The sequence below is a fragment of the Rhinopithecus roxellana genome, chromosome 1 (genome assembly GCF_007565055.1).
Source record: "Rhinopithecus roxellana isolate Shanxi Qingling chromosome 1, ASM756505v1, whole genome shotgun sequence".
In the NCBI taxonomy this organism is placed as follows: Eukaryota; Metazoa; Chordata; class Mammalia; order Primates; family Cercopithecidae; genus Rhinopithecus; species Rhinopithecus roxellana.
Window position 1 is genome coordinate 28,721,649 of NC_044549.1, and position 24,691 is coordinate 28,746,339.

Sequence of the window (24,691 nt, forward strand, 5' to 3'; positions counted from 1 at the left end):
AGTTTCAGATATATAGTATCTAAAAATTAAGAAAATACATCTGCAAAGGTCAGAGACAGAAACCAGGCGAATCATAGCCTTTTTAATTTCAGTAAGAAAAAGGCCAATGCCAAATCAAAGTAAAAAGTCAACACAGTCTGATTATCTCTGTTTGCTCGGTTGGCTGAGGAAAAGCCAAGAGATGTTGATTTTTCAAAGCAAAAGACATTGATCCTAGAATAATATTCTATAATATTCACTTTGGATCTCCACCATTCATTTAATGTAAGTAAAATAAACATCTGATCAGCTGTAGATGAAAGAGAAGAACGGTCCTGACTCTGATCCCTAGGAAGCACCTTGAACCTCATTCATTGACAAGGCAGACACACTGTGAGCAATGAGCAGCTGTCAGTGGGAAGGACCCACCAGACAGACATTTTAAAAACAAATGCTGATCAGGTGAATATTAGCAAAATTAAGGGAATCTTGAAGATCATCGTAGACTTCATCACAAATATTCAAGGCAAAACTGATTTACAATATTTCCTGATGCAGTAGTTTAAAAAAGTCACATCTTAAGAGAAATTAACAAAAGAAGAGGCGCTCAAGATTCTTAGATTGCTTTCCTGAAAATGGAGAAAAGTTTAGTTTCTTCATACGACTACAGAACAATGACACTAACAAGGAAAAGGAAAGGACATAGAAATAAAAAAAAAAAAAAAAAGGACATCAGAATGTAAACATGGACAAACCATGCCACAATTCCTGGAACAAACCATGCCATGCCACAGTTACTGGAACAAACCATGCCACAATTCCTGGTACCAGTTGTTTTTTGTTTTTTTAATGTCTTTTAGTTTATTCCTGTGAATTTATTCCTTGAAGTCTTTTTTAGGAGGGTAATGGCTTACATAACAAAACATGCTTTTAAAGGCTGTGACACAAACGTACAAAAGTAGGATCATTCTGTGACTCCATTTTGAATATACATGGTTTTAAACTTTGTTCACCAATGCATGAAGTGTTTTTAATCTTATGCGAATATTAACGGTACTTGGGGGAATATAGCTTCCTGAGTTAAATGCTGCACTTTGCTACAGAAGTGGGCAGGTAAGGTCACAGACTTTAAAACAGTAAAATATAAAGCAAACTATTTACATGACCGAGGAGTGATTATAAATATCAAAGGTAAGAAGATGTTTTTGATAAGATAAAAACGTAAACATAGTTACTAAATGCCAACAAAACTGAGGAATCATAATATGTTAAGGTAAAACCAAAATGAATGCTTGTAGCACTCAATATCTCAAACGTATTAATCTTTAAGAACAAATATATGTCTTTGAAATATTCTGTAAAGATTAGAAATTATTAGCCCAGAGTCCTTAAAAAAAAAAAAAAAGCAGCAGCAGCAGCAGCAAAAACTGAGGACAAAACATCTCTCTTTCTCTCTCTCTCGCTCTTTAATCATCTCCCAAAATGTTAGAACCAAGCTCCTGATTGGAAAAGCAGAGATGTTAAGTCCTCATGGGTTAAATGCAACAAAATCACCAACACAAGCAAAAAAGAAACTTTGTCAAAATGATAAAGATCTGTGCCAGATTATTTACGTGCCTTATAAAAGGCATTTTACAGTCACCAGACACTGAATCTGAAAAACGTTTTACAAAAAGTGGTAATTTCTCTTTGCTGAGAGCCATATGACTGGAGTCTGATTCGTGACACCCTACAGCTTTTATAGTAGTAGTTTTGCAATTTTTAGTGAAGTAGTTTTAAGTTGTATACACCAAGAAATGTGAACCTTTATTATCTGACAGTGTCCCTTTTACTAAAAAAGAGCCACATTTTCAAGAAGCTTTTTTGTTTTTCAATGTCCGTGTTTTAACTGATCTATAATTATTAAGTGCAGTTTATACTTACCGTCATTCATCATTCCTTTTGATTCTTTGAATGCTAGGGATTAGTAACAAGCCAAGCAGGCAGTTAGTAAGGTTCCACAATTGGAAATCATTTCTAAATCAACAAATATGCCATGATATGCTAACTAGTCTACAACTCTACAGCCAAATTAATTGTAAAGCTATCATTTTATTATGTTGCCTTTTTGTGGATCATACCCACAGCATTCACAAAGGAAACAGACTTAGCAGGGAAATCAGATCTAGGTTTACAAAGAAAGGAAATGAGATGTTTTGGTCTCACTCTGTGGCAACAGCGTGTATCTTTTTAAAACGTGTAAATCAGAAATTGGAAGTAATTGGGATCCTTCTCTACTAGGGGGTGTCATGCTTCATCTCAGCCAGTACCAAAAGGCAACGATCTCCTTGCCCATATAGCACTTGGCTAAGGTAAGCAACTACTTAGACACAGAATAGTGCATTTTTCCCAGAGGTGAGAATATTATAAAATATTCATAATTCTTTTTTTTTTTTTTTTTGAGACGGAGTCTTGCTCTGTCGCCAGGCTGGAGTGCAGTGGCACGATCTCGACTCACTGCAACCTCCACATTCTGGGTTCAAGCAATTCTCCTGCCTCAGCCTCCTGAGTAGCTGGGACTACAGGCGCGTGCCACCATGCCCAGCTAATTTTTGTATTTTCACTAGAGACAGGGTTTCAACATGTTGGCCAGGATGGTCTCAATCTCTTGACCTCGTGATCTGTCCGCCTCGGTCTCCCAAGGTGCTGGGATTACAGGTGTGAGCCACCGTGCCCAGCCAATAATTCTTGATGAATAATCAAGAGTAGAGATGCCAAGGCAAGAGGAAAAGAGGGAAAAAACCCTATATTCTTCCTAAGGCATAGACGGGGCATTCTACTGTTTTGCGGGCCAGTTCAAATTATGATCTGGTAAGGGATTAAGAGTGAAATAACCACATACCATTAAGGGGTTCCTCTACAGCTTTCTGAAAAATATTTAAAATATATTTACATAAAAATATAATTTATGTGATGTCCTTTTATAGTAAAACTTATATATGCTAATATTTAAACTATGTAGTAAGCAGTAAATCCTATAGTCAAAAAAAAAAAAAAAAAACAACATGAAATAAGGCTATAAATGTTAAAGCAAAGCTTGCCAAGTCCGGTTAATAGTTTAATAATAATTGTATTATTCTCTTAATATTATTTTTCTCAACAGAATTTCCCACTTCACCACTCTCAGCTCAAGAAATTCTAACTTCTAAAACTATTAAAGTGCAAGCATAAATAGCAACAAGAGAATAAATAATACAGTGAAAAGGTGGAAGCAAAACAGAATCATCTTCAAGTATTGCAAATTGCGCTCAGTAACCACGAAAGAAAACGTGTTAGGATTTACAGGTCCGGTTAAGTTGCTGGCCTTTTGTGACCAACGTAGCTATGGCACCAATTCTTCTAGAATATACGCCTGTGGTAGACACACATAGCCGCCCTGCCTGCCCTTTAGGCACACTGAGGCTTGTCAGACTTAGAAGCACATGTGACCTCTACCTCTGGCCACAGACAGAAGACTCTCTTTGGCATTCCAGATAAATCTATCATCACTCCGTAAAAGGAAGCTAAGTACAATATAATCCTTTCCAGAGCTTATCTCCACAAAATAGCCGTTGGGCCTGTCACCGTGATAAGTCTATGTTTTTAAACATGCTTTTCTCTTCATTTATGCCCTCCTAAAATTACTCCTTTCTTGGAATTTTCTCAGATGGCTAATAACGTATCTAAGGTACAATGAAACCTTAAGCACGGTTTTAAGCGAAAAAATGTGTAAAACATTTGTATGGGAGGGGATCGAATCATAACTCCAAATAGATGTTTTCAGCAATATTTACATTTACTTTTATAATTATCATTTTTAATGATGTCAATTTAGTATGAATTTCTCCTCATTTTTAAGCCTGAAATTGTCATTCTGTGTATGTACATCCAATGAATCCAACAGGTAAGGTGATATATTGGAATCAGCTTCCTTCTGATTGCAGAGATAATATAGCCATTATTCCTACTTTGCAGTTCTGGGTGTGAGAAGTCAGTACAATCTTAAGAAATCATGTGTTCCATCCCATTGATACTAAAATGACCAAACACAGGTTTTAAAATAGAACTGGGCCCATTCATGCAGAGGTCATGCAATGACTTCAAACTTCTCTTAATTTGATGTGACACTAAACAGATAGCAAAATATCTCAATTACCAATTTCCTCAGTCTAATCCCTCAAATGATCATTCACAATTCATTTAATAAACATTAACTTACCCTAGGAGGTTGTATAGTCTTCTGATTGGAAGCTGATATAAATAACAAATAAGAATATAAATTTAATAAATGAAATAAACTAAGGCATTTGGTAATGTTTAATTTTAAGATAAAATGCTCAGGGCTAAAACTAAAGGTGCCAGAGATGTTAATGAAAGAGTTCCAGCTCTGTCTATTCAAACATGCTGAATATTCTTGATTATATATACTGATTTGAAAAATGAAGCAAATAACCCACCTACATCAAATAATAAACACATTCTCTCATTTGTTAAAGCCATCTTTCCCCCAAATCAGCCACTTGTTACACTGGTTGGTGGGAAAATGCTGTCACCAACATCCCCCCACTGTGGCTGCTCCATCTTCCCTCCTCTGTCTACCCAGTGTGGACAGAATGTGCCAGAATTTGTCCCCACTACTCCATCTCCCGTAGCTCACTGCTCCTGTTTCTTACTGCTCAGTCTCTTTCTTCACACCACTCCCTGGGTCTTTCCAGTTTCAAAGCTCCAAAGAGCTAACAAACTAAAGAAAATACTCAGATCGCTCTGAGTATTCCTGTATGTATTTCTTCTTAGCTTTCTGACTCGCCTTTTTCACTGCTTCTAAATGGATTCATTAATGAAGTTGAAGGAATATAGGACATGAGCAAAGTGACGAAAGGGAAAAGAATACCCTAGTTGGGTAGGGAAGAAGAGATAGCTTTCTTATTAAAAAAAAACAAATGAGAAGGCCGGCCGTGGTGGCTCATACCTGTAATCCCAGCACTTTGGGAGGCCAAGGCAAATAGATTGCTTGAGCTCAGGCATTCAAGACCAGCCTGGGCAACATGATGTAACCCCGTCTCTACCAAAAATACAAAAATTAGCTGGCGTGGTGGTGCATGCCTATAGCCCCAGCTGCATGGGAGGCTGAGGTGGGAGGATCTCCCTCGGCCTGGCAGGCAGAGGCTGCAGTGAGCTGGGGTCGCGCCACTGCACTCCAGCCTGGGTGACAGAGTGAGACTCTGTCTCAAAAATAAAAGAACCCAAAAAACCAAATAAATACAGAATTAGAATCCTACAGATGGAAAAGCGTCAAACAGAAACATGCCATGAACCACTCAGCAGGAGGGGGATCCTACTGAACAGAGAGGTCCATTCCACTGAGACCTGGGCTGGATGACAGCATTGGATTTTCTCATCAGCAGATCGAGGCACACCTCCAGGACTGCTCTGTGTTCCTTACTATTTATTTACCACCACTGCACACTTGTACTCTGTTAAGCTTCTGAAGCTGGCAGGGAAAAGGGCAGGTCCTGACCCAAGGAAAGCCAATCTGTGAGCCAGCCAAAAGCTGGTGAGTCTTTCTCCAACAGGAAAAATGGCAAAGGACTGGACTGACAAGTTTCTCCCCACCACTGGACTCTAAGGAGAAACAGAAAAAAGACCAGAAAGTTGGTGATGGGAAGGGAAAGTGAAAAAGAAACAGAAAGGAGGCAAGGACGAGCTCAAAGCTGTAGGTAAGAAAAGCTGTCTGTGAGAAGGCATGAATAGGATGAAAAATGGGGGCATAAAGGAGAGGGTGAGCTAGCTGGCTAATAGGCAAAGAATCAAAGACAGAGGAACTCAGGAACTATAACTGACAGGAGCATCACCTTACTCTCGCGGCTGAGAGGGCAACACGATGCTTCAGCTCTTTGAGATGGAATGGATCTTTCCAATTCCTAGACTACATACTGTCCCACCCCTGTGAGGCCCAGTTATGTACCTGAGCTCACAGGAGTCCAGTCTCCGTTAGTGCCATGGGTGGCTTTAAATAGACCTCCCTTACTGTGGAGGAACCTGGGGGAGTGATCTGGTCCTTGCATCCAAACAAGGAGCCAACCTCTTTTTAAAGTAGAACGGGGTAAAATGGGTTGGGATGCACTACATTTAGCAGCTTCCCCAATAAACCAATTAGAAATACAGAGCTTTATTTGGGAACATCAAGATAGTTACATGTATATACAACTGAACTTCAATGAAACCATGCCTTATATCTATGTTCTACAAAGAAAAAGAGAACTAAACAGCTACCTAAATTTCTGATGATAATATGAAAGGTCACAGATACGGTTTTAGAGTTACATTTTTGAGCTCATAAATTTACTTATCAGAATAAACGTTGCCAGGTGTGGTGGCACATGCCTGTAGTCCCAGCTACTTGGGAGGCTGAGGTGGGAGCATAGATTGAGCCCAGGAGCTTAAGGCCAGCCTGGTCAACATAATGAGACCCTGTCTCTAAAAACAAAACAAAACAAAATAGAATATTGCTAACTGCCAAGTAACTCCTTTTCTTCCCTAATAATGTGTAAAGAATAGTTTCTAGTTCTAAATCTCACATCCAAGGGTTGTCACATTTGGCTGGCCCATTCTGAAAAAAGAGATTTATGAAGAACGGTACTTCAAAGGGACATCAGTCAGTTGTGATCCCTCTAAATATTATAAAACCAAATAGTGTAGAAGTTAATTTCACCTGAGTTAATTCTCTCCAATATGGATATAACCCATGTGACAAAAGAATTATTATGATTAAGCTGCTGCTACCATGAGCCTAAGACACTGACAGCCATATACATATATTTTTTAACCACAAGCCTTAAGCATTCCATACGAGCTTACTTGCAGTGCTTCTTGATTTGTTCTTCTCTCCCTGAAACATCTGACTCCATGCCATAAATATATTTCCAGGGTTTAAATTTTTCAAAAACATTTTTTCTATTGATACCAAATTTACCTCTCAAATGGAACAAGAAAATATCTGAATTTATACCTATACATAGATATAAATTCTACATATACATTCTGCATCTGCATCATTCTAAAATGTCTGGGATGTTGTGGTAAATATGGTTCTTACTGCTACTAGACTGATCTGTATCAAAACACTATATGCCCTTATATTGAACTAATTGGTAATAGCTTTAAAAATGAGAAAGTATTGACCCTTATAATTATATAAACGTTCTCTACAAACAACAAGCCCAACTTTAGTGAGTTTGGTTAGTTGCTTGTAATCTTTTCTATGCTTTCACATTAAGTTATTGTGCCCAGTCCTTTGTCTCATCTTATAAAATTAAAATGCTTCCAATAAAAGAAAAAAACCCAACAGTTAAAAAAATTTAAAAATAGAAAGTGAAAGTCACTTTCACAGAAAGTTGTAGAAAGTGAAAGGCCTACTCTTTAAAATAACAAGGCTACAAATTTAAAGTTGGAAATAATAAAAATTATAAAAGTTAAAAAATCTCATAGTGACATTAACTTCTTCTTGAAGAGAAAGCTTGGATTTTTAACTATCTGAGGATTTTATTGCATTTAAATCAAAACACAATCATTAGCGTTTTCTAAAATAGAACACGTGCAATGAGTAAAAATTGTTTTGGAGACACTTAAAATTTTAACTTCCTAATACAAACGCTCAAATTTGCAACCTAAATGTAACATAGATTCAGATTTACACAGTCAGATTATATAAGCAAACCATATTAATGTTCCTCCTAGTCTACCACATTATCTAAAGAGCAACTTTCCTGTACCTTGTCTCTTCTTGTCTTTCAACTGACCGTAGGTGTTCCTCTGAACTCTGGCATCAGACAAGTTGATTTAAAAAGTTAACTTAGGATACTATCAATAAAATTAGGACACTATCAATAAGATTGCACTAAATTTTAAACATATAGCATACATTTTAGCATATAGTATACTTATATGCTAACCTATGACAAAGAAAAAATAATTTGGGGTACTTGTCAGGATTTCAGTCACTTTAATTTTAATGTCAGAACAGTGACAGGTACAGTAGAGTGGTTTCACAGGCTTGGAAGAATGTAAGTGATGGAGAAGGCAGGAGAGTGAGGTTAAGGAGGTGGCAGATAGACAATGCTTAGCTCCACTTGAGGCATTGTCACTAGACCTGCTAGCAATTGTACTGAAGATCATTCTGTGCTAGATACGGAAGGCATGGGGTGGCATGGGAGTAAAAGGGAGGACAACCCAGATAGTGAGGAAAAAATAAGAGCGTGCTGCCCATCAGCCAAAGGTATCTAATACTAATTCACCAGAGTTGTATGGATACTGCAAATCACACACTATTCTCAGGCATTCATGGGGAGCAACAAAACCAGGAATGTCATCTTCCAGAACCAGACACATGGTGATTGGAAGATGTAGCAAAAATAGAATATGCACCAACATTCAAGATGTTCACTGTAGCTACCACATGGATTCCATTCTGCTTTAGATGTCTCCATTGTATTTTATGGCATTATGTGGTATAAAATTAGAAAATTTCATTGAGCAACAACTAAGACTTATGAACTCATATGCTAAAGATAGGCAGATTTTGGTTAAGTATTTTAATTATCTAATAAGCATTAATTAAAGAAAGACACAGAATATATGACAGAATTGAATTCAATTACCAATTACCAAGAACCAAAAGTTCAGAAATAAAGGTAAAATTTTTTCGAAACTATTATGTGAGTCATATGGGAAATTATTTGACTGTAACAATTCAAGTTTTGTATTAGTTTTTAGAAACACATACAGCAAAGTTTACCTACAGCAAAGCAGAAACACTATTTTTTTACTCCATTAATTTATAACTTTGGATTATTTTGATAGGTGGCTAAAAGTATGTTTTATTTCATAAAAAAATATAATTTTTTAAAAAAGGGAAACTAATATAAATTACATTATTGGGAACATCTTGAGCTTAGGTAAGATAACATTAGTTTCAGGCACAATTAAAAATATCTCTCTGTGGGCACATATCTCAATAAAAATAAGAATTTATGTAGAAACATTACTTGAAAATTGGCAGATTAAATATAAAAGAAACAATGAAGTAAATTCCATACTTATTAATAATTGATTTTAAAAGGAGTAAGTCTAAATTTTGAAACTCGATGTTTTCATAATTTGGTTTTGACTAGAACTGTTTTAAAGTCATGCATTAGAGGTCACTGTCCTTTAAATGAACAAAACTGATAGATTGTGAATCTTAATTCCTGTCTAGGGGTGTCTATGTCTGCAAGAAAAAGAGCAAGTGATAAACAAACAGGTCTCTGCAGGAGAGCTCTATCACAGAAACACTGCAACAATTAAAACTCCTATTCTATTACTTAACATGGATCCTCAAAGATCGCTCCCCTTTTACGTAGTATAAAAAGATACACATTCTAATAGATAAAGCCATTTTCTTTAAACTAGTTTGAAAACCAAACTTTTCATTAATCCTATATGTCTTCCACCCTCTTTAATTACCCTCAAATCATTCCAATTGTATTTTCTGATTTTTGGTCCTAAACTGGAAGAACTAACTAAAACTCTTATATGTCTTCTACCCTCTTTAATTAACCTCAAATCACTCCAACTGTATTTTCACATTTTTGGTCCTAAGCTGGAAGAACAAACTAAAAAGCATTTTCTAAGTGATATATCTGAAATTACTGGCATAGGTTAATGAAAATAAGATTGACTTACCCACAAATTTCATATAAACTAGTCCAAGTAATTGTGCTAGAGCTAAGATACTCAAACCTGAAATCAGAAGAGGGCCATGCATTGGTATACACGCTGTAAAAACAAATAAGATTCTGTATTAGAAAAGCAGATGAAACAGCTTATTAAAAAACAGTAATAATCCCAAGTTTTAAAGAGTTATTCTAATGATCAAAAAACAAAAAGTATCCATATGTTTATTAACTTAACCAGTAAAATGACTCAAAATTATTATAAGAACAAAGCCCGCCTTTGCATAACACATACCTTATCATATCAAGAAATGGGAACTAGTGTTTCAAGTCTAGGGCTCCAACCAGTTTGAGCCCAGTTATTTTAAAAGTTCTTCCACAAATACAGGCATATCAGTTTGCATGCTAGAACAATCAGCCACCAAGTCATAGATACAGCTAATATCTTTGTAGCAAGGAGGAAAGCACTACTACCACTGGGGTAAATTGGAAGTTTAAAAAGAGAAGCTCAGAATGCTAAATGCTGTCAAGTATATGAATAAACAAAAACCCTTATTTATTGGTGGTGATAATACAAAATGGTACAGCCATTTTGATACAGAGAGTTTGGCAGTTTATTACAACATACTCTTAACATACAGTCCAGTAATTGCACTCCTTGGTATTTGCTCAAATTGAATTGAAAACTTATGTCCACACAAAAATATGTATTTGAATGTATTTTCCACTCAACTTTGCCATGAACCAAAAACTGCAATAAAAAAAAAAATCAAGTTTATATATTTTTAAAACGAGAGAAAGAAAAAGAAGAAAAAGGAAGAAGAGCTCTGTCCAGGAGTAACCCAAATTAGGTCTACAGAAAGATGACTCTTACCCGCAATACAGAGACTCAGTCCAACCACAGCGAGGATATAGGCTATCACCTGAATAACCAATATGGCAATGACGAAGGAGGTTAATCCAATCGCTGGAGGAAGCAAAAGGATGTAACAGAAGCGTGTCAAGAGTATTTAAAAAGCAATCACCTCCACTTGCATTTGGTATAATCAGGGATCTCCTAAGACCAAAGACTGACTCTGGAGTTCATTGTCTGATGGTAGATGTTAGTTCAGTGATCTAACCATTCCACACAAGTAGTCAGCTCCAAATTCACACATTCAGCAGCCTTTAATTTTCACAGTCAGCTAAGCTGGACTGGAAGTTTTTACCCTGAATCTTAGAACAATGCTGCTTTTACCACACTCGTGCATTTTACAATATGAACGGCTATTATGAATGGCTTCTCCACATGCACACAGAATTGCTCTTGCTGAGAGAACCATTATGCAAATACGTGACTGTAAACATCATGCTCTCTATCTCTAGATCCGTCATTTTATAACAAACTAATACCTTTCCAATGTACAACAAGCCAGAGATAGGCTCTAAGACCAAGTGTTAAATGTGACTCTTTAATTGTAATAACTAAATATGGTAGTGATCTACTTTCAAAATGCGGTGTAAATGATACTGATTATAGTTTGGATATCCATACCATCTTTTAAAACTACAGTATTAAGGTTTGCTAATAATTAAAACAAGTTTCTACTATTTGTGATTCATAATTCCATTTTATAGAACCAGTCTTCTTAATACAGAAGCAGAAGCTTAGCAAAAGAAGAGAAAGACTGTTTAGCATCCACTTATAACTTCAAAAAACTGAAATTAGAATATGAAAATAATCATTAAGAAATGATATGGCATAATTTAAAATTATGCTGATTGGCATCAAACACACACGAAAATCACTTTTTACAAAATAGCTAACCTAGAATAAACTTAAAGTTAATATGAATGGGAAAAGTCACTAAGAATAGCATGAAAAATCTTTTAATAAACCAACTCTTATTGAGTTGTAAAAAAACTATGAGTATTTTCACCAAAACTACTGTTTTGTAAATGAAAAAGGTAGGCAAAGTCATACTGTAACAACAAATACTCACCTGTACTAAACACATAGTAGTGAAGTAATATTAATATCCCTGTAGAAGTCACAATTAAACCAAGGCCAGTAGCATTCTTTAATGAATATTCACCTGTCAATAAATAAAAACATTTAAAATATTTTCCTGCATACTTTTTAAATGTACTAATCTAAATTCTACGCTTAACAACTGTGAAAATTTAAAAAATATACGTTTCCCTGAAAACCTCACACAAAATTAGTGACTATTTTTTCATTAAGACCAAACTTAAGACATCTAAATCTCAACATTGAAGTTTCAATATGCTGAAACCTTGAATTGGCTCTGCCTCCTTCTTAACTAGCTTACAGAATTCCAGATGAGAAACTGTGTATTCATCATTCACCGTTCCCTTCATTTGCTGTGTTCAGTATGTCCCAAAGTCAACTCAACTGTTCTTTCAAGTTGTCTTCTGAATCCACCTCCTTCTTCTCGTTGTCTTCACTAACTTCAGATACCAACAGAGCTGCCAAGCCCAGGTTCCTAAGCATTACATTTGTACTGCATTCTTCTCCAGAAACGATGGTGTGCTATAGCTATCAGGTGGAGTCCCAGCCTTCCTTTGCTTTTCTTTATATGTGCTACATATCCTCATTTCCCACTCACATTCCCATCCTCCAAATGCAACTGCCAATTTCCACCTTCATTCCACTTTCATGTCTTGGCCAATGGAGTTTGTCTCTGTAGTGAGTTGAATGATGGCCCTAAAGTTATTTCTACCTCCTAATCTCCAAAACCTGTGAATATTACCTAATAAAGCAAAAGAGTGAATACTGCATTATATGGCAAAAGATATGATGAAGTTAAGGATCTGAAAGGAGGAGCTTACCCTGGATTATATGAGTGGGCTCTAATTCCAGTGACAAATGTGCTCGTAAGAGAGAGGCTGAGGGAGATTTAACAAAAACACAGAGGCAAAGACATAGAGGAAGGAGAAGGCAATGTGACCAGAGAGGCAGAGGGTGGAGTTATGCTGTCGCAACTAAGGAATAATAAACACTCTCATTCTTTAGCAAATTCCAGAAGCTAGAAGAGGCAAGAAATGGATTCTTCCCTAGAGCCTTGAGAGGGAGTATCGCCCTGATGACATCCTGATTTCAGACTTATGGCCTCCAGCGTGGAGAGGGAATTGCTATTGTTTAAGCCACCCAGTTTGCAGTCATCTGTTCCAACAGCCCTAGGAAACTAATGCAGCCCTCCTTACCTTGGAATGCACTCATTTACCGCCTGTGTTCCTGCCTAGGAACTGCACATCTTACCTGGGACGAAAAGAATGGCTCCAACAATGACAATGACAGTGATCATTAGTCCAGCAACAAGTAAAGCAATCGTTTTCTCATCCATACCACCGGATCTATATTTAAGTGCTTAAAAAAGAAAAAAAAAGAATTACATGAACTCAATCACAAGTGAAGCCATTTTAATAACTTATACAGAGACAAAGTGACAAAAGTACTATAACGTAATAACTTCTGAGGAACAACTCCTTCATATCATCAAGTCACCTCACATCTTTCACAAGCAAATGGATACTGTCATGGCAATATAAATATGGATGGTGAATTTATAGGTGACACTTTATTTTCCTACACTAACAAATGAAGTTCTATACATCAGTCTTTCTCGGTCGATGTATTACTAATATCTTGAGCTAGATAAGTTTTCTGGGGGAGGGGGGACACTGCTCTGCATAATATAGAATGTTTAGGAGCATCCTTGGCCTGTACATACTAGATGCTAGTAACTAGATGCCAGTTATGTCAATCAAACTGTTTTCAGACATTGTCAATGTCCCCTGATGAGCAAAACCACTCCAGACTGAAAACACAACACTGAGGTACATAATACTAATGGGAAATAACAGGTTAATTAACAATATTGAGAAAAAGAGAATGTTGTTCTACCTTATATAAAATTAGTAAACCATCTGGAAATCTAGTTATTTTGTTTTGAAAAAAATGACAATAAAACTGGGCAAATTACACCCTTGTGAAATCCTGATGAAGAAAAAAAGCTTAAATTGTTCAAGTAAAATATTTTAATAGAAACAAACTGCAAAGACTCACAGGATTCATCATACATGTTACTGTTTCTGCTGCTAGCTCTACTGTCATGTATCTCATACCTCCTCTGAAAGACGAATGGAATAGATCAATCTGCAAATATTAGTTCTTTTACTATATATGAATCTTTTAAATTTTGGTTAACATTGATTTTTTCACTAAGGAAGTTGTTTAAGGTAACCTAAAAGCAAACTGAGTAGCAGAAAGAAACTGTGTGTGACTGAAATGCTTCTGTGTGTTATTCACATAGAGATATTCTCCATGCCAGTAATCAATGGGTGACTGTCATGAAGGGAAAAATATTTTAAATGTTATATTTAGCATTTAGGTTTTTTTCTTCTGCAGTGACAAACATTAAATAAAGTAAAAGCAATAAATAAGCCCCTAAATGATCGTGATAAAAATCTATGTTTAAGGTATATGACAGGTACCTAAATATTTTTGGAATTTCTATCTACCCATACTTTATAACCTCAATTTTAGTCTCTTTATGGGGAGATAAGTCCTAAGCAATAAATAACCAATAGAGAACCCATATTAATCAGAAAACATCCTATAGCAAGTTCCCTAAGTTTTTATTTGATTCGTTACTTCTGCCCAGCCCTGGGATTTATGTGCCTAATAGTCATAGCCTTGCCTTCTTATAAGGCACAGAGTTTTTACAGCTTCCCTATTTTCTAGGCTAAAATGCTGGCTAGAATGAAACTGAGTGTGTAAGTCACAAAAGGCGCACACACAGAAAAAGGAACTTTCTCTAGACATATGTCACATTTTCCATTTTAACCCCATATATATTGTGATCTAAATACAGCTTGAAGGTTCTGCAAAGGATTATAAAATAGAAGCTGTTTCAAACGCACCTCACAATCAATCATTCATAAGAAACTCTTCCAGGTTTAAGTCAATGCATAAAAGAGCTACTAAGATCAAGCAACAAGAATCTGCCTTAGAGTACAGCATATTTTCATAGAAAAAGGTTGACTTACGTTCTTCTTCCATTTTCTTTTTTTTTTTTTGAGATAGAGTCTCTTGCTCCGTTACCCAGGCTGGAATGCAGTGACACAATCTCGGCTCACTGCAACCTCTGCCTCCCAGGTTCAAGTGACTCTCCTGCCTCAGCCTCCCGAGTAGCTAGGACTACAGGCACGTGCCACCACGCCCTGCTAATTTTTGAATTTTTTTTTTAGTACAGACAGGGTTTCACCATGTTGGCCAGGCTGATCTCCAGCTCCTGACCTCATGATCCGCCCGCCTCGGCCTCCCGAAGTGCTGGGATTACAGGCATGAGTCACTGCTCCCGGTAACTTTCATCCTTCTTAATAAAAATAAGAGTTTGAATCTCATATAAAATTTATCCTCTTTAGGCTTAGAAGAGCTGTTATAGGAGAAAACAGTGCGAACAATAGCAACAAAAATAAAACACCACAAAATACTACCATAGACAGGGTTCTATCATAAAATGGTCTGTCTCCCTTTGACTATAAGTACACTATATATTGGAAGTAGCTTTGGGGCCTGTTGATTAGTTCAACTACTACTTGTTTTCCAGGCCACCTTAACCTTTTCCTTAAATTAAGCAGCCATTTCCAACAAATACACACATTGAGGATCCCAAGTGTGAAAAAATCTGAAATCCAAAACACTCTGGTCCCAGGACGGACACTCCACCAGTCTCTGTGGGGTGTACCTAAGTAACCACAGGCAATGAAAGAGGATCTCCAGGTTTTCTTCAGTGAATCTTCAGAAAGAGTTTCTTTTGGCTCATTTTCTTTGCTCGCATAGCCACATTTCAGCAGGTACCATGGCAAATGTGGGGTAGGTATCTTGTTGCTAGCCCAGTCGTCAAATTTCTCAGTGCAGCAAAAGGGCAAGGAATTTGATATAATAGATACCATAGAACCCAATAACCTCAAGGATCTTATTGATCTTTTCTTATCCTTCAATAAGTGGATTTATCCTTATTTATTGCATGTATCAAAACATTAAATGCAACAAAAAAATAAATTCAAGTAATTCTCCACCTAGTATTAAGACAAAAATAACTTAATGTGTTCTTAACAGGAGGCTCTTATCAAATTTCCTAGTATGATTTTCAGACTGCTTGGCAAGGCAATCTATGTAATTTTTAAAATCTGCGTGCTCTTAAGGATTCCCCTCAGCTACAACTACTGAAATCAATACACAAAATAAAGTACGTGAGAAATAGCAGTAGTTACACGCTTAACAAAAAATTTATAACCTTAGTGCTTAGCCTGACACAGGAAAACCAAGTATCGGGGAGACAATATAACATTTTTGTGAACAAATTAGGTATTCAAAAATTTTCTTTTATATGTTCTATAAAATAATTAGTAACCAAAAGCAGCCTACTTCTCAGAAATCTGTTGGGTTGGTTCATTCATTTGTTCTACAAATATTTACTGTGTACCTACAATGTACCAGCCCCTTTTGCTAGTCTACATCAAGGAACAAGTAGAAGATTACTTAATTTGACAATAATTGATTGAGCACTATCAATCTGTATGACAATCACTATTCTCAATGCTGATGGTGAACATAAAAAGCAAACACAAGGCCTGCCTCCAAAGCCTTTACATTCTAATGGGTGAGTGTGTGTGTTTAAGGGCAGGAGAGTGTGAGTGATGAGTATGTTACTCCCAAAACTTCTTTCCCAGTTAAATAGATGGCGAAGGCCTACTCTAGTCTAAGAAAATTCCTTTATGCATTTAATCTTTCAAATTCATTCAGATGAAGCAATGACATGTCCCTCTAGCCACCTGAGAAAACAGCTAATGTTATGGATGGACAAGAAGGTTTTCTGATTTTGTGACCGACAGACAGCACATATAAGATAAAATGCAGGTTGTGACTGATGAAATCTAATGAAATTACCAAGTCAACTTGGGGATAAAATCAAGTCTATCATGTTAAGTTTCCATGACACCCCAAAGACTGGATTTGACACACCCATATAGGCTCACACAGACTGCAGTCCATCCAACAAAACCCAAAACCTAAGAATTTAATGCCTGCCCAAAGACATGACATTTGGAGTGATTGGTAAGTAAGGAGAGAGACAGGAAGGCTTACCAGGCTGATGTGTATCAGACTAAGAATAAATCATAAAGAAAGATGGGTTTGATTTCATTATTATAGTGCTGTTTTCTGATAACTCTAGGAAAGTAATTTTAGAATCTTTTTTGTATCTGTTGAGCTGTAAATGAATATTGTTTTCAGTGCAGAATAAAGCACATCTGACACCTTTACACATAAAATTGCAATTTCATTTTTTAAATTATTTAAATTTAAATTGCTATTTTTCAAATATCTAATACACTTATTTAACACACACAAGCACACACAAATGAAAGCTTCTGAAACTGGTACTGGGAAAAAAATGAACATTAATACCATTATAAACTGGTTACTTGACAGAAGGCAAGTTAAATAATTTTATAATAAACTCCATACACTATCCAACTTGCTCTGATGAAACAATTTTGTCACAATGAATACTGACTAGACATCAGTCTATAGGATAGAGATAAAAGAGCCCAGGCTTTGTGCATCAAGTACTTTGAACATAAAAGATGAAAGAAGAGGATGTCCAACAGACCAAACTTCCTTTTTTTCATTATCAACTTTCCCTGCCTTGTGGATTTCACAATTTTAGAGTGTATGGAGAAAGTTGTGATGTCTGGATTTGGAAAAGGTCAAGGGATTTCTACAAAAGAGTAAAATGCTGAGCTATAGATTTGTTCAATTCCTCCTACAATAAAATCAGCACATAATCACATTAATAACAGAACGTGCTCATTATATGGACAGGACCAAGGGAAAGCACTGGGAGTTCAAGATTATTGAATAGAATTCACAGTAAGGGGCCAGGCACGTGGCTCATGACTGTAATCCCAGCACTTTGGGAGGCCAAGGCAGACGGATCATGAGGTCGGGAGTTCGAGACCAGCCTGGTCAATATGGTGAAACCCAGTCTCTACTAAAAATACAAAAATTAGTCAGGTGTGGTGGTGCACACCAGTAGCCTGTAGCTACTCGGGAGGCTGAGACAGAAGAAATGCTTGAACCCGGGAGGTGGAGGTTGCAGTGAGCCAAGACCAGGCCACTGCACTCCAGCCTGGGCGACAGAGAGAGACTCCATCTCAAAAAAATAAAATAAAAAGAATTCACAGTAAACATAATAACAAAGTCTCATTATCAGGGGCCATCAACCAGGTCACAGAATGATTCTTTGTGATAATATTTATTGTATATTTTACTTTCTTGGATGGAAATTTCCTAGTCCAAGTTAGGATATGTCTTCACTTTTTCAGAATAATTTTTCTAATCTATGAAGAGATTTCCTGTCCCATTACTTATTTTAAATATGCTTTCACGGCCGAATTACTTTCATTATTAAGCTGTCCTCAAGTCAAAACTCAAGGACTTAATAGGATCTCAAGGTAGTATAATGAGAACTTTTTTCCTTGAATTTTCTAACAATGATTTCTACAGGAACATCTACTCAAAGACATCTGAGCCATAACCAAAATCTCTGTGGAATAATTTTGAGTAGGGAGGGGAAAGTTGAAAAAAAATTAAAGATGCCTAGAATACACTATTTTAAATTTGGAATCAATTACAGCAGTCCTCACTTTGCACTATTCTGATAGGAATTCCAGTTACCATGGTTTAATCAAATAAATTCCTCACAAATAGTCCAAATTTCAATTACCACAATATATTAACTGAGTAACTGCATGAAGTACAACTTCACTGCTATTTCTTCAGTTCAAAAATAACTATGTAAACAGCAGATGCCCCATCATGATCAGTGGTCAATCATGTCACTTCTTTTGAAGACTGTTGGTGACTACTCACTGTACATCTGATATTTAGGTCATGCACAGACAGCAAAGTATGGAGTTTTGTTACCTCCTTGTTTCCCAGTGATAAACCCATGTGACATTTTATAATGGAGAAATCAAAAGAGGAAACTAGGCAAGAACCATGAAAGAGTAAAGAAATAAAAACTGACAAATGCTGGGAGTGAAATTTGAATAGACCATAAACGGAATAAGAGAAGAAATAGCTGATTGTGGGAATGTTGACATTACTGCAATGCAAGAAACTCTAGAGACGAAGCCAGAAGAACTCAGCGAAGGTGGACTTACTGATATAAAAGAGGAAAGTGAGGAGGATGTAACAAAAAGAATAAAGATGTCCCAGAGGAAGTCACTGGCAATAAAATAAACTTTAAACATTCAAAAACATTAAAGGAATTCTTTCATGACATTGAGAGTGCAAAGGATAAAACGGTAGAAACTGACCAAACTTAGAAAGGGGTATGACAATTCACCATGCCATAGAGAAGATGCTTGCTCTGTATCCAAAGTTATACAAGAAGAACACACAAGTGTTGTTCAAACTACTCTTGATAACACACTTTCATTCTCAATGTTTCTAATGATTTAATTTACCACATACTAAATACTGGCTTTACTATTTTTCATTTCTCAATGTCATTGTTATTGATAATAACAGAGTTTTTAAGGTTTTAACAAAAAAAATTTTAAGGTCATGGAACAATACAATAATAGTTTTTCCCATTCATCGTGAAGATTGCTTTGCAGAGTTTCAGCTTACATGGTCATGTTTATGGTCTTGCAGTTTTGTGTGAAGCAAGTATTGTTTGTGTGAAGACACAGTTATAAAGGCAAAGAAAGAACAGACAGACCTATCTCAAAGAATTTCAAAATGTTAGCCAGTTCTTTACATACAGCTGGACCTTAATCCTGCAGGAACTGGAGCTGTAGGTGGACAGAACTTAAAATGATATCAAAGAGTGAGAAAGAAGAATCCTGCAAATCAGCCAGGAACTTAATTGTCAGTAGAGTGGCAAACTGAGTTGGTGTAGTTTTCAGAACACAAACAAAGCGTGTTAAATGCAATACTATCAGTTAAGGCTTGGTGTCTGATTCTAGCAATCTCAGAGTTGTTTGCTAAGCATAGAGATTCTGCATGACAGTTCCTAAGTTAAAGCTAAGCTAAAGATGAAGGTATTCAGGAACATTTCCCTGTGAGAGGCCTTTATCTTTGAAACATGGTCCAGGGCTCACCAAGTCCTGGCTGGGCTCTGGGAGTTTAAGAGTCTTCTTGGGCTTCTTCCTCAGTAGGACCAATGGCATCCTGAGATATCATTCAAGATACAGCTCTGGTATAAAGAAACGCTTTCTCCTCAGAGTGAGCAAATGAGGGCATAACCTGCTGTCTTTACTGAAAGTTTAGCCCAGTAAAGGTCCAGGTTTTGTCTTGGACCACAAAGTCTCACATGCAGAGCTGGAGAAACCACTGAGAGTACAGACCTGTAGCCAAGTACAGACCATAAATGTTAATCAGGAAAAGCTAAAGAGAACTAGAAATCTATAAAATAAAAGTCATGGGTCTGAGTTATTATGAATGCTTTAGGGGCTTTACCATATTGGATTCTAAAAAACACACATCTAAGCAGGTGGAAAATAGAGATGCTTTTTGTTTCTATTTGGTGGAATGCTTAGGCCATCAACAGGAGGCACTAACAGAAAAGTTAGATGTGGATCCATGACTATCTCGAAGACGTGACAAAGCACAAGATGCACATACATACATGTCTCCCTCGCTGCAATGACTTAAATGTGGGTGCTACAAAGCCAGGGCAATATGCACGTCACACCCACATTTCAGGCATGTAGCTAGCTCGGTGCCCAGCAATCCGCAGGCACCCCATCACTAGGTATTTGCAGAGTAAGTAAACACATTAGGTCAACATTCTGCTCTCCTAATAAGTTTTAACTACTCAGTATTATGTGCTTAGATACAGGTTCACCCTTCATGGAAAGAAAATCCTCAAAATAAATGCAAAACGGGAAGGCAGCAGTACAGTGCAGTGGTACACAGTACTAGTTCAAATCCTAGTACTACCAGGAAACGGTTGGGTGATTGCGGGCAAATTGCCTAATCTATCTGTGCCTGTTTCTTATCTACAAAATGGGAATAACAACAGTGCCTATGCCCATAGAGTTCCTGGGAGAAATAAATGTCATTTCAGATATAGAGTACTTTGCACAGAACCTGTCATGCAGAGCAAGAGCTCCACAAATGGCTAGCTACTATTATTATCAACACCTTTAAACGTGAGCGCAGGCTGGGTGAATCATGTATAGACATACCTCTTCCATGCACATACACACACATCTACCTGTTTCAAGATGAGCCAAAACAAAAAATTCCCACCAAAATATTTCTTTAGGTTTATAAGCACGTTCCTTAAAATATGACTAGTATAAAAAATATAAAAAAAGAACATTCTACCTTACTAACATAAAAATTACAATTAAAATAAGATGCTTTTTCACCCATCGAATTAGCAGAGATTTTAGAGTTATAATACCAGAATTATAACTGAGGTGAAAGACAGGTATTCTCATCTGCAATAGTAGTTGATACAAACGCTTCTGGAAAACATTTTGGCAGTACGTATCTAGAGTCTTAAAATATCTCTGCCATTTCCAGGCTTCATATCTTTAGCAGAGTTATTTTCATAGTATCAAAAAAATTGGAAACATCCTTAAAATCCATCAAGATGAGAGTTAAGTAAATTATAGTGCATTCACAAAAGTAGAACACAGGCAGCTATAACAAGATTTCTGAAGACACGGGGGAAAATCAGAATGTACAAGCATATAAGCTGTATGAGTCCATTTATGGTTACCTTTTTAAAAAAGAAATAACAAAAATGAATAGAAAAAGACAGCAAGGGAAACAGGAAATTCACTAGAATACACCAATAGTTTATTTCTAGGTTTGGTGACTACAGATGAGTTTTTTTTTTTTTTTCAATAACTTCCTACTTTGTATGAGGTGTTCTAAAGTGATATGTATTTTTTTTTAAGTCAGAAAAAATATTGTAAAGCTCATTTTGTAAAAATACAGCCAACAGTGCACACACTCACTCCTGGTATTTCACTAAAAATAATGTCACCAATGATAACATCTGGATCAGCAAACATCCATCAAGCCAAACTCAAAAAATTGCAGTATGTGAAATAATTTCATGATCTTTAAAAAAGGCTGTTTCCCTGCCCACGTCATATGACTTAGCACTTAAAAAGCCTGGCTCTGCCAATATGGTTAAAAGCTTTCCCTAATATCACTGATGTCAGAATAGGTCTTAATGCTATACCAGTCCTTTTCTTGATATAAAAAACTAAGAAATTCTAGGAAAATTTCAAAAAGAAGTCTAGACACTATCTTGAAAGTAAAAGTTATTCAATGTCTTGACAATTGCCACTGCCACTCCTTTCTCCCCCTTTTTCCCTTTCAGACAAAAGTTGAGAACATTTCTGAAATCACTGAGCATTTCCAGAATGCCATACATTGAGAAAACTGCTTAAAACATATAATCATTCAGTCATCTCCCTTCCATGTTTATACATCACCATAGATATACACAGCTTAAACTGCTGAGTAAAAGTAAAATTCATAAAATATACAACTGGGCAATCCACTGCAATATTTTGCTAGCTTTTGTATGTTTAAAGGTTGCAGAATAACTTAAATAAGCAGTATTTATTCCTTGCCTATATAAATGTTTACTGGTCTTCAGGATGCTACATGGAAAGAAGGAATAAATCTTGTATTTAAAAAGCTTAAAAGTTTAGACTGTCACCTCAGAACTTCATTAATTTTGTAAATTTTCTTTATCAAAATATGAAAATATGGTTGATTAAACATTAACCATAATACATATTACCTATCTGCCTAGTAATGACAATTCTACATTGTTGAAGCTAAATCTAGTGCAGCATCAAGGTCTGCCCTCAGAAGTCTGGTTATGTTACTATCATAGGAAAGCAAGGTCAGAGAACATAACTCTCTGGTGGCTGCTTCTTTAGAGGCTGCAGAACTGCACAGAGAGGATGACAAAACATGGTTCCACTGGACTTTTCCAAGGGTGAACACATGTACACAGAGAAATTCAAACTGGGAAAATAAAAAGAGGGGAATCTAAATGCTCCAAAGTATAACATCCTATCTCAAAACTAATGCAGGCTGTCACCACCTGTTTACCAAGTAACATAGTGTGTGTGTAGATGTTCTGTGACTATTAAAATGTGACATGAGTTTCAGGTGTTGTTACTAATATTCCCACTATCCATTCTTAAGAGATTAAAAAAAAAAAACACCAAATGAAAACCACCTTCTTAGGAATTAAAAGTGAACTACAGCAAAACGTGGGTGACAACATATACTTCAAGGAGACTAGCAGTATTCAAATTACATACTCATATTTATCATAATAGCACTTTTCCTAGTACAACTTTAAATATTTCACTGATAATGTCTCCTAGAAATAACTATATCATCACTGAAGCATAAATGAAAAGTAGAAATAATACTTACTTTTAATACCAAACTGTCCCCAAAACAGGAGTATAGCAAAAATTGGGAAAATAACAATGAGAATATTTTCATTTGGAGAAAACCATGAAACTGGGGAAAAAGAAAACAAAAGTCACAATTAATATTTACTATAACACTTTAAATCTTGCTAATGATCTATAATACATGCTTTATTATGGAGATGGAAAAAAATTAAAACTGTGGCCTTATTTTTACATATATTTATTTATACACACACATATTTTATGTATACACACATATACGTAAAACAAATTACACATATAATGTACTTACGTAAATTTTATTTATGAAAAAAAACTACGCTTACTTAAGCGTTTCTCACATTTTTCCTATGTTTCAAGGAAGGAGGTAGTGCAGTGCAGTGGCTGAGAACAAGGCTCTGGTGCCACACTGCCAGGGTTTGAACCCAACTCTGACTTAACACTCTGTGGAACCATGACCACCACTTGACACCTCTTTGTTCTTCGGTGTCCTCAACTGTTACACCAGTATAGCACAGTACCTGTATCTTGAAGGACTGTTGTAACTACTAACAAAATTAATAAAGTACATGCAAAGGGCTTAAAACAAAGCTTAGCACTCACCAACTACTCAGTTAACTAAAATTAGTATGTGTTCATGTGCTGAGTAGCTGTGTATGTAAAGTCCCAAGAATGTACCTTCAAGTAACAGTGAAGCATTCCTGTAAAGACAGACTCAGGGAACCTAAGCGAGGAAGATGCACCACTAGGTACTCTATTCTCACTGTGGCTTAGATGGAGAGAGATGTGCCTGGTCGGTCTTTTCTCAAACTCACTCTGCAATTATCCAGGCACAATTAGGCTTCAGAAGGACTGTTTATACGTAAAGTAACATGAGTGGCTTTAGGGTATTAACGAAGCTGTTATTAAGTGGGTCACATGCTACTTTTATCATAAAAATATATCCACATATCCTATATAAAGGAAATTAAGATATTAAGACTTCAAATGAGATTTGTGAGAACTTTTAAAAATTAAGTTTAATTGCCTCTTATAAACCCCTAAGACCATAATTTTAGCCGTGAAATGTCTGCTCTAACAATAAAGCCAAGTAAATGGACTGAACGTATTCCGGAGTTTGCCTGTACAAGGGGCCGTGCGGTTGGAAGAGTACTTCTGATACTGCCTTAAGCAAGCACTGGCATTCCTCTGAAATCAACACTTCTTTCGAATTCTACCATGCACTACCCCTCAGGTCAACAGGTGAGGAATTTTCCAACATTTCACTCCATAATGATAGCCACATATTTCTTGTGTTAAGCTAATTTTTGTAATTTTGGTAGAGACAGGGTTTTATCATGTTGGCCAGGCTGGTCTCAAACTCCTGACCTCAGGTGATCCACCTGCCTCAGCCTCCCAAAGTGCTGGGATTACAGGCGCGGGCTGCCACACCCACCCTAAGTGATTCTTAACTGAAACTTATCAGTTTGTCACTCTCC

General features: G+C 36.5%; 1 protein-coding gene across 8 annotated transcripts in view; it reads right to left on the reverse strand.

Annotated features, from left to right (window-relative positions):
- CD47 (CD47 molecule) overlaps window positions 1-24,691 on the reverse strand; it is a 45,857-nt gene that overhangs the window by 4,077 nt on the left and 17,089 nt on the right. For 2 of the 8 annotated variants that reach the window (XM_010386610.2, XM_030940635.1), the window contains 8 exons: window positions 23,212-23,301; window positions 12,970-13,077; window positions 11,690-11,782; window positions 10,582-10,674; window positions 9,718-9,810; window positions 4,217-4,248; window positions 2,861-2,885; window positions 1,903-1,935 (listed from right to left, as the gene is read on the reverse strand). In XM_010386610.2, the coding sequence (XP_010384912.1) occupies window positions 1,903-1,935; window positions 2,861-2,885; window positions 4,217-4,248; window positions 9,718-9,810; window positions 10,582-10,674; window positions 11,690-11,782; window positions 12,970-13,077; window positions 23,212-23,301 (567 nt within the window). Of the gene's footprint in view, window positions 1-1,902; window positions 1,936-2,860; window positions 2,886-4,216; window positions 4,249-7,769; window positions 7,817-9,717; window positions 9,811-10,581; window positions 10,675-11,689; window positions 11,783-12,969; window positions 13,078-23,211; window positions 23,302-24,691 lie in introns of all 8 variants that reach the window. The other 6 variants (XR_004060017.1, XR_004060016.1, XR_004060015.1 and 3 more) reach the window with 6 other exon arrangements.